The sequence below is a fragment of the Alosa pseudoharengus genome, unplaced genomic scaffold, assembly GCF_046254945.1.
Source record: "Alosa pseudoharengus isolate Yale_2024_CS ecotype anadromous, Long Island Sound unplaced genomic scaffold, YU_APseudo_1.1 YU_APseudo_1.1_scf_1, whole genome shotgun sequence".
Lineage (NCBI taxonomy): Eukaryota > Metazoa > Chordata > Actinopteri > Clupeiformes > Clupeidae > Alosa > Alosa pseudoharengus.
The window spans coordinates 828,700-843,844 of record NW_027468564.1 but is presented as its reverse complement, the minus strand read 5'-3'; the positions used below and the strand labels follow the sequence as shown (position 1 = coordinate 843,844).

The window sequence follows — 15,145 nt, the reverse complement described above, 5'->3', positions numbered from 1 at the left end:
ATCAATACGAAAATAGAAACACTTTGACATCTGCATGTAAGCATCCCAAGTAGGTTATATACCACACACAGACATAAATAATTGTAATTATTTAAGATTAGATTGTTGCACCATGCAATAGGCTTTTTCGCTGTGTCACTTAAGAACACGTTTGAAGATAAGAAAGTCGAGTAAAGTGAGGAAATGTGTAGGCTTAGATTTTGATGCAGTAGGCCTACAGACTAAACCACATGTTCCTTTCTCTGCTTGTACCTTTATAGGCCTAATAAAATATAGCCCTCACTTAGCAAAGATAATGGCAGACTATTCTGGCAACGTCTCGTTTCATAACTTGATTGCATTTGTGTCCGCTTTTCATCACATTATTATGACCATTAAATGTAGGCTATGCTGTTTTGCACGCTAAAATCTAATTCATCACAGGTAAACACAATAAAGAATGGGAACGTAAATTGGATTATGTATTCTAAGTTGTAATTCCTCTGTATGTCCTGTTGGTGACCTCAGTGAGAACTGTTAAGACGCTCTTAGCCGGTAATGACAACTCTGGAGCACTCGTAGATCTATGAGTGTTTTCACGACGCTCTTAAGCTACGATGGTTTCGAGAAACAGTCGGAAAATCTTAAGACGATCGTAAGAGGGACTTTACAACGCTCTTAGGCTTAAGATGCTTTCGGGGAACTGGGCCCTGGGCTATAATAAAACTAAACAACCTTTATCAGGCTTGTGTTTTGTACTCGCGTTATTTTAGATGGAGGGAGAGAAGTACACACAACTGGGTTGGAAGCAGCCAACTGCTGATGAGCTCCAGATAATTGGCAAACATGACCTCAAGGACCACATGGACATGTAGGATAGGTAGGTTCTGGATGAAGAGGAAGACAAGGATGTGCTAGAGGAGGAGAGTAATCTCCCAACTGTGCGCATGTAGGCTACATTTGTGGTTGTGACGACAGTGTTGCTTATAACAATAATGACGGGGATTATATTATAGTTTATTTACATTTGTAATTAAAATTCTACTTTTCTCATCAATCAATTTCTTTATTTTGAGTTTGGTTTACCATTTCTTATCAGGTTCCAAGTCAGGTAGAGCATCAACGCGTCTCAATTTGCTTATTCTTACACAGACATAGACAGAGACACCAACTCCAATAGCATTTACACCCCATTGTCTGCTAGGCGTAGATGGACACACACACACACACAACCATGCCACAGCTGTGATGGAACGTACACACTATGGATTCTTTTTTTGATAAACTCTGATTTCCGTCTCCATTTTATGTTGCGGCCTCTGAGCCGGCCGTAACAATAGTCAACATAATCAGGAGACATTATTCTTCTGTAATGACATAGAACACACACACACACACACACACACACACACACACACACACACAAACACAAATCTAAAAGGTTTTAATAAGATGTAATGTGGATAACTTGTAGGGATCTAATGAATGGCATATTGTCCTAACAACGGTGTCTGCCAATATTTGCCTAATTAAACAAACAAACAAATAAAACAAATATCAGGAAATGAGTGCATGGCCTTATTCCAACCTTAATATCTGCAGTATGCTGTTGGAACTTGACAGTCCTTTAGAGAGAAGCTGCACTCCAGAATCCCCCGGGTCATTGTTACTGAAGTTCAGCTGTAGCAGGGAGTTTGGTGACTGTAGAACTGATGCCACAATCTCACCCAATTTATCTGTGAGCTTACAGTCAGCAAGCCTCCATAAGAGCAACAAAAGATAACATGAATAAATGGACGATATAGTGTTTACACAGTCACAATCAAGAGACATTTCACCAACAGTGCAGAAATCTTTCTTGTGTACACTGGTCAAACACCACAAACACACACACATGCACACATGCAGGCACGTACGCACACAAGCACACATGCACACACACCTGATAGATTTTACTACGATGTAGTGCTAGGTATGATGTAGCTAAATTGTAGGGGTGCATTGAACAATATATTGGCCTAACTTCGCCACCAGCCAATATTGCCCTTGTTGACTGGTACCGGCTTATCTGTAAATGATGGCTGTAATGTCGTATAAATTCTTCAGCTGAACAACTTGCATATATTATTGTTTCACTGTCACCATAGCATATTACTAATAATAACAATTAAGGAAACAAACAAATACAAAATATCAGGAAATGCATGGCCTTACACCAACCTTAATGTCTGCAGTTTGCAGTGGGAACTAGACAATCCCTTAGAGAGAAGATAAACTCCAGAATCTCTCAGGACATTGTGACTTAGGTCCAGCTCTATCAGGGAGTTTGGTGACTGTAGAACAGAAGCCACAATTCCACAGGATCTCGCTGAGAGTTTGCAGTCAGTAAGTCTGCATAACAACATGCAAAAAGATCAAATATTATGATTATCCCTTTTGTTTAATGTTCGGCTGCATGGCCCTGCTTCCGAGTGACATTACTGGAAAAATATGAAAAAAAAAATAATGAGACGCAAATGATTTCTTGATAAAAAGCGTGACCTAAGACATATGCAAATCACATAGCCTTTCCCAGATATGGGTGGTCCAGATAGTCTTGAAAAAGAATATAGTATGTGGTCGTTGTATTACAGTTAGTTCAACCGTGGCCAACTGGTTAGCACTCTGGACTTGTAACCGGAGGGTTGCCGGTTCGAGCCCTGACCAGTGGGCCACGGCTGAAGTGCCCTTGGCACATAACCCCTCACTGCTCCCCGAGTGCTGCCGTTGAAGCAGGCAGCTCACTGCGCCGGGATTAGTGTGTGCTTCACCTCACTGTGTGTTCACTGTGTGCTGTTTGTGTTTCACTAATTCACCGATTGGGTTAAATGCAGAGACCAAATTTCCCTCACGGGATCAAAAAAGTATATATACTTATACTTAACTAGCTGCAGGTGACCGCTTCTGCATAATTTCATGGACTGCTGAAATATAACCTAAACTATTTTTTACTATTTCTTAACTGGTCCAGGGTCAGGAAAAGGGCAGCAAAAATCTCTGCAGACCCCTCACATCCTATTCAACCTCCTGGTAGGTGATACAGGGCACTGCTCGCCAAAACCAGCCGACACAAAGACAGCTTCCATTACACTGAACAAAGTCAATCAACACTGTTCTGCTCATCTACCTCATGTATAATTCAATTTTACAATTACAAAATACACAATATCATTGCACTGAACGCCTTGTACTATATGTATATTTAAATCTTAAAAGTCTATACTGATATTGCACTATTCCATACCCACTCTTCAATGGTATATTGTATCTTGCCTTGCCTTGAGGTGTCCACACCATGGCAACCCTGACAGGGACAACAAGGAGGCGGACACAGAAATATTTCCATCTACCTCTGAATTTAAGTGCACCAGATTGATGCATTTAAATGTTAAAATATTCTAAATTTCTTTTGAGGGGCCTTGTCCCCGGATCCCTGTAGTGTGGCTTGGTTACAGCTTCCTGCACATAACAGCACTGCTGCTGGACAAATTTCTAGGGGAAACCCATGATATAAAATTACTCATTTAGAATGTTATGTCTGCTCTATCATCTGGAAGGTTAATATTTGGCATGCATTCTTTTTAACATAAAAGCATAACAAACTGCATAAATTAAAGAGGACTACTTGCCTACTGGTATATGAATCGTTAATGTGTCAGGAAATCTAAATGCAGCATCAAGTAAAAATCAACATCTATCACTACACAATGTTTCCTCTATGTTGACTTGGTAGTCGCAGTTGCCTTTCAAAATTCATTGTGCAGACCTGTTGTAGATTCTCCAAATATACAGCTCAATCACAACTGCTCAATCATAAAATAATGTCTCATTGTGTGTGAATAGAGGTGAATACATATAAGTGGCAGCGAAGTGTCAGTTGTCAGTTCCGTGAGCCGGGGCGGGGGGGGGGGGGGGGGGGGGGGTGGTTCGGACAGGCCTGCCCCCACTGCTTAAAAAAATCCTAGAGGAAACACTGCTACACCTTGCACTTTCATTATAGGGGGAATAATGTATCTTGGTTATGTGGTAAATTTTCATGAAGATATCGTGTGGCCAGGCACCAGCCAAAAAAACTTACTGAAGAAGAACAGGCCAGCGAACCCTTCTTTGTCGGTGAGCTTTTTCTTTTGGCAGTTTGCAAACGGAGTGCGTTACCACCACCATCTGCTGGACTGAGGTGTAATGTCAAGTGTACCATGTAGCCTCGTTCTGGCCTCCGGGTGAATAAGGCGAATGGAACGTCACGTTTTTAAGCACCAGAATTGCTCATCATGTCTTGACAAGGTTTACACCAATCATCATCTTCTAAATGTATCCTTATGCTGAGAAGTCCACTCTTTTAGCCCCAAACAGGCTATCGTTTATTCGCGAAGCATGTTTCAATCAACACATTACTCAAGATGTTTTTATTGTTGTAGGCCTAATAGTGAATGAATGAATGAATGATAAAGCGATGAAAAAAATGTACGCACAGTGAGTACAGGATTACAGCTGGCGGTGCCAATGGTCAACGACAAAACAGTTATACACACAGTTAATTACTTTCACGATTGACTGACAAAGGGTTACCATCGAAAACATAGCCTGAAAAAAGCATTTCCTCCAATAATGTTCGGATAACTGAATAAAAAAAACCTAAGTACATTATCATTATTCCGAAAATCTGTATCAAAATAGATTCAGAAGAGTGGACTTAGCCTAAGGCTATGTCTACACATGTCTTGCCGCTTTCACACCTTTATCGACACTGGTAAAAAAAAGTCTTGCGTCTGCACGAAGAGGTGAAAACGAGCGAAAACACTGTAGTGCATATGCCAGGCCTATGCCAGGCCTGTAGCCTATGTGGTACCTGGCGGTGCAGAGCTTCACACAAAAACATTCTCCCTATTTTATACAGCTTATGCGTTCTCCGAAGCAGTTCCGTGAGAAATTCAACCTGAGTTTTCAATTTAACTGTTCAACTAAGTTCATTTACCACATTTATAATACATTTCTATGATGCCATTTACCTTTGCTAAAAGTCAATAGTTTTTGGCATGTATCAAATCGTGCATCCACATTGAGTGTACATCTAATGTAGGCTAACATGGTTTCTAAGAGACGTAGACAGGTTAATTTCTGACTTCACTAGACTATGAATGCATTTATTTACAGTATGTTGTGAGACATGTGAAAGAAATGAAAGACACCAGCACTACGCACAAATTAATTTAAACTAAAATGGCACTGCCCTAATAACCTTTGACTAGTTCTCTCACATCAGTCACTGACAGTAGAATGTATCGGGAAAACACATAGCCTAGGGAAAACACTGTTCACCAAGTCATGATAAGATATTGGCACAGCACAGCAGTCGATTGTGGTGTTTACTGAGTGTAATCCTAGGTAGGCTAATGTCATGTATGAAAACTAGTATTACCAGGCAATACTGTAATGAGTGCCAGGTCGAGTGCAGCTGGGTTTAAGGGTCAGAGGTAATGGGGCTATGTCTTCATCGCCAATGTTGATTGCTGTCCACACAGCAAGTGCAAACCGGAATTTAAAAAAAAACTGGAACTCTTTTCAAAAAGTATAATTTTTGGTCACCTAAAATTCCCGTGGTCGTGTGGAAACAAGGCTAAAACTATAAAAAACTTTACAGTTTTAACAAAAACTGTCTTTGTGTGGACATGACCTAAGACTACAAAGAAATGTCTGCACCCACCTTAATGTGTGTATTTTGCAGTTGGAACTGGACAGTCCCTTAGAGAGGAGCTGAACTCCAGAATCCCCCAGGTAATTGTCACTCAAGTCCAGCTGCTGTAGGGAGTTTGGTGACTGTAGAACTGAAGCCACCATCTCATAAGATTTCTCTGTGAGTTTACAGTCAGCAAGCCTGCATAAGAACACAACAAAAGATAACAAATGGAAGATATACTGTCTACACCAGTGGTCCCCAAACTTTTTCTTCAGAGGGCCAGCTCACTATGCCTGGCTATAAGAGAGGGCCAGAGAATCGGAGTATGTCAGCAACTGTAATAGCCTTCAATATTAATCCATTACATTTAGTCATAGGCTATTGCAATCTAACACCATTGTAAGCAGTGTTTATTTTATATTGCCATCATGACATAACGATAAAATGTATTTCAACATGGAAATAGCTTAAATTAAATAATACTAACAAAAAGTCTTTAAAGCAACACCAAAGAGTTTTTTGTACCTTAAGATAATGTTTCCAAAATCGTTTCAGTGGTACATCAACTAGTAACAGGGTGAACGCCACTTCTGCATTGGCTTCGCAACGCTCTATCGGCTATAACCGCACTATGCAAGATCGGGTAGCGGATCTGTAGTTCGATGGAATGAGACATAAGAAACTACAAATTTGACTTTCATCAGATTCTGATGTCGCAATACATCATACTTTCATAAAATCATGCAACTGATGCTTTAAAGTAACACCAACATGCTTTGGTGTTACTTTAAAGCATTCCCAAAAATATGTTTTATTTAAAATTTTGAACTGTCTTTGCATACACAGCTAACAAGTTGTGAACAAGCAATATCCTACAAATAATTGAAAGTTCTCAAACTATGAGAGTTTTATGAAGTGTTGGAAAAACTGGAGAACTGTGTGGGGCAATTCCACGGAAAATGGACTTTTTGTCACATCCACAACGCCAGTGAAATGCCTTGGAATTTGTATGATGTGAATGATAACATTCATTTTTTGTGCATTTTTTCTCATGTACATTCTTCAGCCAAAAATAACAAATGCTCAAATTTCATGTAATCATTCACATCATACCACCATCACATTTTATTGGCATTATGGATGTCACATAAAACATAGTTTTCCATAGAATTTCCCTGTGAGTTCTGCTGTCTTTGTATTAATTTGAATGAGTGAAAGAAAATAGTCCCAGAAATATGACTTCAATATAGTTAGGACTATTAAAACAAATTTTAGAATACTTTGAGTACTGATGCAGTCAGCATAGGCCTATTATCTTACTAATCTATATCTTACATTGTTTGCAGGTAGGACTACATTCCATTCAACTCAAAAAAGCACCAAAACAACCACCAGTGGACAAAAAGGTATTACAAGTGTACTGTTAAGCCTCTTTATAGAGGATGAATGGGGGAAATTACAAAGGTTATAGTTTGACGGTGTCATAGTATTCCCATGTGCCCTGATAAATAGCAAAAAAAAATCAAGAGACCCTTAACCAACAGTGCAGAGATCATTCACATGCACACCATGACACACACATTTGCCTTGTTGTCTCTGGTACTGGCTTATCTGTACATGCTATGATAATAAGATGGCAGCAGAGTTTAGCCAGTTACAGCCGGAAATTGGTCAGATTGACATGTAGGTGTTTGGCAGAAAAAAAATATAATATCCAGTGGAAGATGTGATACATTAATTAATTAATTAATTAAATAACATTAAATATGCTTGTATTGCACAACATTTACAATATGTTATCATGACAACTCAAATAAACATAGCCTATGAAACATTTTTTATTTCAAGTTTGCTCTAGCAGTGTAGGCTTTTATTCTATGAAGTCGGGCCACAAGTACGCAGGAATTCTTGGCAGCTGTGTTCCAGCGACTCTGATTGATTAAGGATGGCTTCAAGGTATTTATTGGGACTATTCCTATTAGGAGCGTAGTCCCCGGCAACTAAATGGATGTCGCCACCATCCATCTAAAACTTTCAGTAAGGCTCTGTAGGCCACTCTCAGGTGAACCTTCATGACCGTTCATCACAGCTGTTGCTTCGTTAGAAGGCTACCAGGTCTGTGGGGAGGGGCCGCTGGGAGTGAGAGTGTGGGGCTGAGATCACACAGAACTGAACTGATAGCCTATAAACAACAATATCATGCCTGTTTCTAAGCTCACTGGGAATTCTCCCAACTCAGGCGATTGGAAGAGCCGGATGAACATGGCACATGGAAGAGCACAGAGGAACGTGGATGTTTGTAGAGGAAGTCCGATATTGTAACACCTATTTTCTGGAGTTTGTGAAGGTATATTTTGTTTGCTACCCAGACATCTTTTGAGTTGGATTGAATGATTTGCATTGGACTACTTAAAGACTGCTCTGAAATAAAACTTCTGTTTGCTCGGCTTCACGTTTTGGCAGTTCTCTGCTATACATCCCACCTGCTTCAAAGAAAAAACCCTGTCATGATATCACACATATTATTAACAAGAAAGATTAAGTACACAAACAAATACAAAATTATATCAGGAAATGCATGGTCTGCACCAACCTTAATGTCTGCAGTTTGCAGTCGGGACTAGATAGTCCCTTAGAGAGAAGCTTAACTCCAGAATCCCCCAGGTAATTTTCACCCAAGTCCAGCTTTATGAGGGCGTTTGTTGACTGCAGAACGGACACCACAATCTCACAGGAATTATGTGTGATCTTACAATCAGCAAGTCTGCAAAAGAGTTTGACAATATTATATGACAAAATACTATGCAAGGTGTTTGTATACTAGATGTAAAAAAAGGGTTTTACCAATTTTTAGCTCTGCAGTATGCAGTGGCAATTATAGTCTGATAGACAGAAGCTGAACTCCAGAATGTGACACGTTGTATAATTTTACAAAACGTTACACGTCCTTTCAAGTTCACAAAAAAAAATCAGGTGCTGATACAGTACCTCCATCTGTAGGAGTTGGTGTGATGACCCTAAAGTAATTTAACAACAGCAAATAAGGCTTTGTCTCAGATGGCATACTTCTGCACTTCCAATACCTAATTTGAGTGCATGAGTGCATTCACACTGAAAATTCCGACGACACGAAGTGCCCTGCTAGTCCCCGGAGGGCACTCATAACGGCTGAGTGTAGAACGGTGGACACTTTTCGCCCTCAACAGACGCCATCTTGGCTACATAGCGGAATCTGGAGCATCAATGTAGCTCAAACAAACAAGATCTGGCAAAAGGGCATTATGAGAACGTAAAGACTCAATGCTCTTAAAGTGACAATGCACCATTTAAGTAAAACAGCATGTCTTCATAAATTAATGTATAAAAACTCACAGTAATGGTCTGTAAATTACAGTGTCACTGTAAACGCGATGCTGCAAATGTTTACTTTTTTGGAGGACAATGACAACTGGTAGCATAGACATACTGATAGCTGTAATTAAGCCTGAATGACACATATTTATGTGGAAAGACAGTAGCCCTACGTGGCGATGAGCAACTGAGCCAGGCAGTCGACGGCCGTCGGGTGGACAGCCGTTCTGGACTTTTCCCAAACGCACACATTGCCAGTCCACCATTGCAATGATGTGTATATTTTATCTCTGCCATGTAGCATGGCCACACAATAAGCCTTTTTGTGTCACAAGGGCATCAAGTAAGGAAAACGGAATGTTTTGTGCCGTCTGCAAAGGGCTAATAAATGTATCATAACTTTTGAACAAAAGGTGACAAATTGATTCTGTTTTTCTGCTGTTCTGTAGAGGATACAATTGTGAATCTGTCATACACTCTAGGTTTTTGTCCATTTTCAACAGAAATGTGTGTGTGGGGGGGGGGGTCTTGGCAAATTGATATTTCTGTGTTTTGGGGGGTTGAATTTTGAAGAGATTACATATATTAGTATATGGTATGTGTCATTTCAAAGGGCTATGTCTCTGATTACAATGGTGGGTATATTGTATTTCTGTCCTGTAGCATAACCACGCCTTTTTGTGTCACAAGGGTATCAAGTCTGAAAAAATGGAATGTTCTGTGCAGTCAGTGTTATTTCACAACTACATGCAGTGAGTGACTCACACAACAGTCACGGTAACTAGATATTACATCATCACTATACCCTCCAATACAATCCCAATATTAAGTAGCCTACAGTTATAGCTGTTTTGTTGACCTCATCATATTGTAACCACATCACTAACCTCAGTGTTTCCAGCTTGCAGTTAGTATGCTTCAGCCCAACAGACAGCAACCTCACTCCAGAATCCATCAGAGAATTAGAACTCATATCCAGCTCTTTCAACAGGGAGTGTTCTGACTGAAGAGCAGATGTTAGGACCTCACAGGATTCCTCTGTGAGACCACAACCAACCAATCTACAGTAACATAACACATGTAGGAGATTGGTTATTGCTAATGATCTACATTTAGCCCTTTCATGCACACATTATGAAAAAAATTGTCTAGATTTTTTTAATATTGATTTTATTACTCTATATGAGCCTAAAACTGAAAATCATTTTGAATTTTTAAAAAATATGATTAATATAGAAGATGAATATAGATAGTAGATATAGAAGATGAATATATATAGAAGTTATTTTACTGGTACGTATGTGGACAGTGCGCAACAATGGAGTAAAAAATAATAAAGAGTAATGACAGAAAATATGGACCATTATGTGACTTTAATGCAAAAAACCAACAGTTTTTTCAAGTACATCATAACAGTAATGATTTTAATGACACAGAAGGATATTCTGAAGATGTTATGCAACATTACAAAGAGTTAATTTTTTTAAAAAAGAGTTATTTATAACAGTATTTGATCAATTTTTGAAATTTTTTTAAACAGATAACATATAAATTATTAAAAAAATATTTGTCCAGTTAAAAAAAAGTAGATTTTGCAATCATATCATGATGGTTATGTTGTTAACTGCTAAAAATTTTTTTTTACTATGTCATTTAGAAGATAATATTTACAAACATCTCAAAATAATTAATAAATGTTTGAAGTTTCAACAACTGATTAATTTTACAATCATGTCTGTAATGTTATGAACAGCATATTACTTTTTTAGCATGTAACATATTTTTAAACAGATTTGTGTGTGTGTGTGTGTGTACAGTATGTGTGTGTGTGTGTGTGTGTGTACTGTATGCGTGTGTGTACTGTATGTGTGTGTGTGTGTACTATGTGTGTGTGTGTGTGTACTGTATGTGTGTGTGTGTGTGTACTGTATGTGTGTGTTTACTGTATGTGTGTGTTTACTGTATGTGTGTGTGTGTGTGTACTGTATGTGTGTGTTTACTGTATGTGTGTGTGTGTGTGTGTGTGTATGTGTGTGTGTGTGTGTGTGTGTGTGTGTGTACTGTATGTGTGTGTTTACTGTATGTGTGTGTGTGTTTGTGTGTGTGTGTGTGTGTGTGTGTGTGTGTACTGTATGTGTGTACTGAGTGTGTGTGTGTACTGTGTGTACTGTATGTGTGTGTGTGTGTGTGTGTGTGTGTGTGTACTGAGTGTATGTGTGTGTGTGTGTGTGTGTACCGTATGTGTGTGTGTGTAATGAGTGTGTGTGTGTGTGTGTGTGTATTGTATGTGTGTGTGTGTATTGTATGTGTGTGTGTGTACACCACTTAGTCACCACCTAATGTCTTAATATATTACTCTTTGCAAAACATGCACACCATTCATTGGTCTCTATATATTTCTGTAATGTTGTCATAAATAGGCAGTTCACATAATGTATAATATGTAGTTAGGTCATTATTTATGTTTACCAAATGTTTGTTTCTTTGTAATTTAAAGTAGTTAAATTCATATTTGAACAATACAAATAAAAAAACTTCCTAGTTACAAAATCAGATTTTTGGTCATTTAACTCCTCTGTTGCGCGACGTCCACATACGTGGACAGTTGTTTTTTAGCGTCTACAAACTATATTTTACATCAAATTTCATTTCTAACCTCATAGAGTTGTTCAACACACTCTCCTGTACACCATAATATTTTTTTTTACCTGGTTTTGCCTTCTTGAGTAGAAACTTTTTACAGATATGCCTGGAGCATTCAGCACATGGCCATTACTATCAGCCATGTTGAATTGATGATGTCATCAAGCAGTCAATATTCCAAATATAAGATGATACATATTGTTAATATATTGCAATGGATCTATTAAAACTGCCCTCAAGTGGATTGGAGTATATCAACATGATAAACAAATAGAAATCAGAGTTAAAGTTACTGTCCACAGATGTGGACATTGCGCATGAAAGGGTTAATGAGATATTACATCACCAATACAACACTATTAAGTAGCTTGCAGTTACTATGTGGTATAATGGTGTGATATAGTAAACAAATTTATATAGGTTTCTCATTTACTGAAATATTTAGTTTAACCATGCACATGTGCTATGAGGAAATGGTTCCCTTCATCCGTCTCCCTCTGTGGCAATTTCCAGAGAGTGAGAAGACTGTTTTAGGGTGTCTGATTCTCTTCACCCCAAGGACACAAACATACCTAGGCCATTAGAAGGCTAAAGGATCTTGTAACATCCTTATCTCTGTTAATACTAACTGGATGGATGGATGGATGGATCATTGTGAGGGGGGTCTCTTGTGATTTCCATGTGTGTGTGTTAAGGGTATAAGAACTGGCTTCACCCACAGATGTGTGGGATTGTTACTTGACATTTGCTGTGGGTAACATGCTCCCGGTATTGAGAATAAAGCTGCAGTCTCACACCAGTTGTCTTGGATTAATTTTGACCACAACTATTTTATTGACCTCATCATACTGTATTGTAACCACATCACTAACCTCAGTGTTTCCAGCCTGCAGTTAGCATGCTTCAGCCCAACAGACAGCAACCTCACAGAATCCTTCAGAGGATTAGAGCTCAGGTCCAGTTCTTTCAACAGGAAGTTTTCGGACTGAAGAGCAGATGTTAGGACCTCACAGGATTCCTCTGTGAGACCACAACCAACCAATCTGCAGTAACATAACACATGTAGCAGATTGGTTATTGCTAATGATCTAAATTTAACGAGATATTGCATCACCACTAGTCTCGCGATCACCAGACCAAAAAAATGCCTGCAGATCAGGCTGGGTTCACCCAGTCTACATCACCACTATACCTCAATACACCAGTATTAAGTAGCTATTTTGTTGCTCTGTAGTATATTATAATTCAGATACAAATGCATGACAGAGCCGCTATTCTTACTCACCGTGCTTTCCTACAAGCCTTCACCACTATAAGCAGTCTCTGACGACCCTCATTTGATGACTTGTACTTAGCCAGGTCAAGCTCATCCAGTGTTTCCTCTGACACCAGAAGCATGTAGGCCAGTCTTGAACATTGGGCAGGTGAGAGCTCTTCTCCAGAGTCTATGTACTGCTGAATCTCCTGATGAAGGGAGTTGTCCTTCATCTCCAATAAACAGAGTAACAGATTCATGCATCTTTCAGGGACTTTTGTGTCTTTACCCAGAATTCTTTTGATATTTCCGGCTGTTTCCTTGAGACTGTCTGAACTGCTCTCTGTATGTGTCAGAAGGCCTTGTAGGAGTTTCTGGTTGGACTCAAGTGAGATGCCCAAGAGGAAGCGGAGGAAAAGGTCCAGCTGTCCATCTTCCTTCTGCATGGATTTATCTATTGCAGTTCTTAAAAACTCAGCCATGGCAAGGTTGGAAAGAGATTCTTGTGAGATAAATTGTCTCAGGGCTTCTGTGTTCTTAGTCACAAAGGAGTGAAACACAAACAACGCAGCCAGAAACTCCTGAATGCTCAGATGCACAAAGCAGTAGACTTTACGTTGGTCAACAGCACACTCACTCATGAAGAACTCAGAGCACATGCCAGAGTACAATGTAATGTCTTCTTCATTGATGCCACACTCATTCAAACTGTCTTCATAAAACAAGATATTACCCTTCAGCAGTTCTTCATATGCTAGTTCAGATAATTTCAAAATAGCATCTTTGTTGGACTTCAGACGTTTTTTATCATCTCGTTCAAAACCTTTGCCATATTTTTGGCCCTTCCTGTTTGTCTCAGTGAGCAGGAAACAAATATAGACCTCAGTCAGTGTTTGAGGCAAGTCACTTGTGTTGGTTTGACTGATCATTTTCAGAAGCACAGATGCTAAGATCCAGCAGAAGACAGGGATGTGGCACATGATGTAGAGGCTCTTTGACCTTTTAATGTGAGCGATGGCTGTGTCCGCTTTTGCTGGATTCTCAATCTTCTTCTTGAAGTATTCATCCTTCTGTTGGTCATTGAATCCTTGTACTTCTGTCCACCTGTCTATGTATTTAGGAGGGATCATTTTGACAGCAGCTGGTCGGGAGGTTATCCAAATAAGCGCATTAGGCAGTAGATTGCCTTTGATGAGATTGGATATCAAAACATCCACTGATGCAGTCTTCAAGGGATCATGTATGTATTTGCTCTGTTCTACATTCAGGGAGAGTTTGCTCTCATCCAGACCATCAAAGATCAATATGATCTTCGACTTTCTGAACATTTGTGGATTCATGACCTTTTCATCCAGTTCCAGATGAAAGTCAAGGAGGAGTTGGTGGAGAGTGTATGAATCATTCATCAAGTTTAACTGGCGGAATGGAAGTGCAAATATGAAATCAACATCCTGATGTGTCCCTCCTTCTGCCCAGTCCAGAATGAACTTCTGCACACATACAGATTTTCCTATACCAGCAATGCCTGTGGTCATTACAGTTCGGATTTTCTTATCTTCCAGTAAACACTTAAAGATGTCATTACAGTTGATTTTGTCTTCATTTGCCCTTTGGGATTTTGATTGTGTCCTGCAAACCTCATGTTCCTTATTCACCCCTTCACTTTCTCCCTTTGTGATGTAGAGCTCTGTGTAGATCTTACTCAGGAGTGTTTTGTTCTTCCCATCCTCATCACACTCATGAATCTCACCAAACTTCTCTATCATCCACTTTTTGTGTTTTGCTTTGACTTCCTGCAGAATTGCATATACTGGAAAAAAAGAAGCATAACAAGAAATCAATCCACTGTACTCAGCTTATTCATACATACATTTTTGCATGACATATACATTTACTGTATGCACTTACCTTCAAACTGTGTATATTTTAATTTATGATGAGTGATGTTTCATGAAAAAATTTAATCTATGTCCATAATGGTCATAATTATGATTAATTATTATATTTTAGTTATACATAACTAGTGCATCATAATTATGCTGTACATATTTTATAAGTGTGTCATTATAAAAGTTTAACCATCTTTCTTATTTGAGTAGTCTTGAACAATTGCTCCCTCTCAAACAAAAAGTAAAAAGAAAAAGTTTCATAATCAGACATGAGGTACAGGTAGGTGTAGAATGTGTTAGAGTATTCAGACG

At 39.0% G+C, this 15,145-nt stretch overlaps 1 protein-coding gene across 1 annotated transcript in view; it reads right to left on the bottom strand.

Moving 5' to 3' along the window:
* LOC143119711 (NACHT, LRR and PYD domains-containing protein 12-like) overlaps positions 1-15,145 on the bottom strand; it is a 52,458-nt gene that overhangs the window by 17,646 nt on the left and 19,667 nt on the right. Inside the window, exons 8-13 of the mRNA XM_076281326.1 lie at positions 12,975-14,754; positions 9,934-10,107; positions 8,289-8,459; positions 5,723-5,893; positions 2,200-2,370; positions 1,568-1,738 (exon numbers count right to left, since the gene is read on the bottom strand). Coding sequence (XP_076137441.1) covers positions 1,568-1,738; positions 2,200-2,370; positions 5,723-5,893; positions 8,289-8,459; positions 9,934-10,107; positions 12,975-14,754 — 2,638 coding nt within the window. The remainder of the gene's footprint in view (positions 1-1,567; positions 1,739-2,199; positions 2,371-5,722; positions 5,894-8,288; positions 8,460-9,933; positions 10,108-12,974; positions 14,755-15,145) is intronic.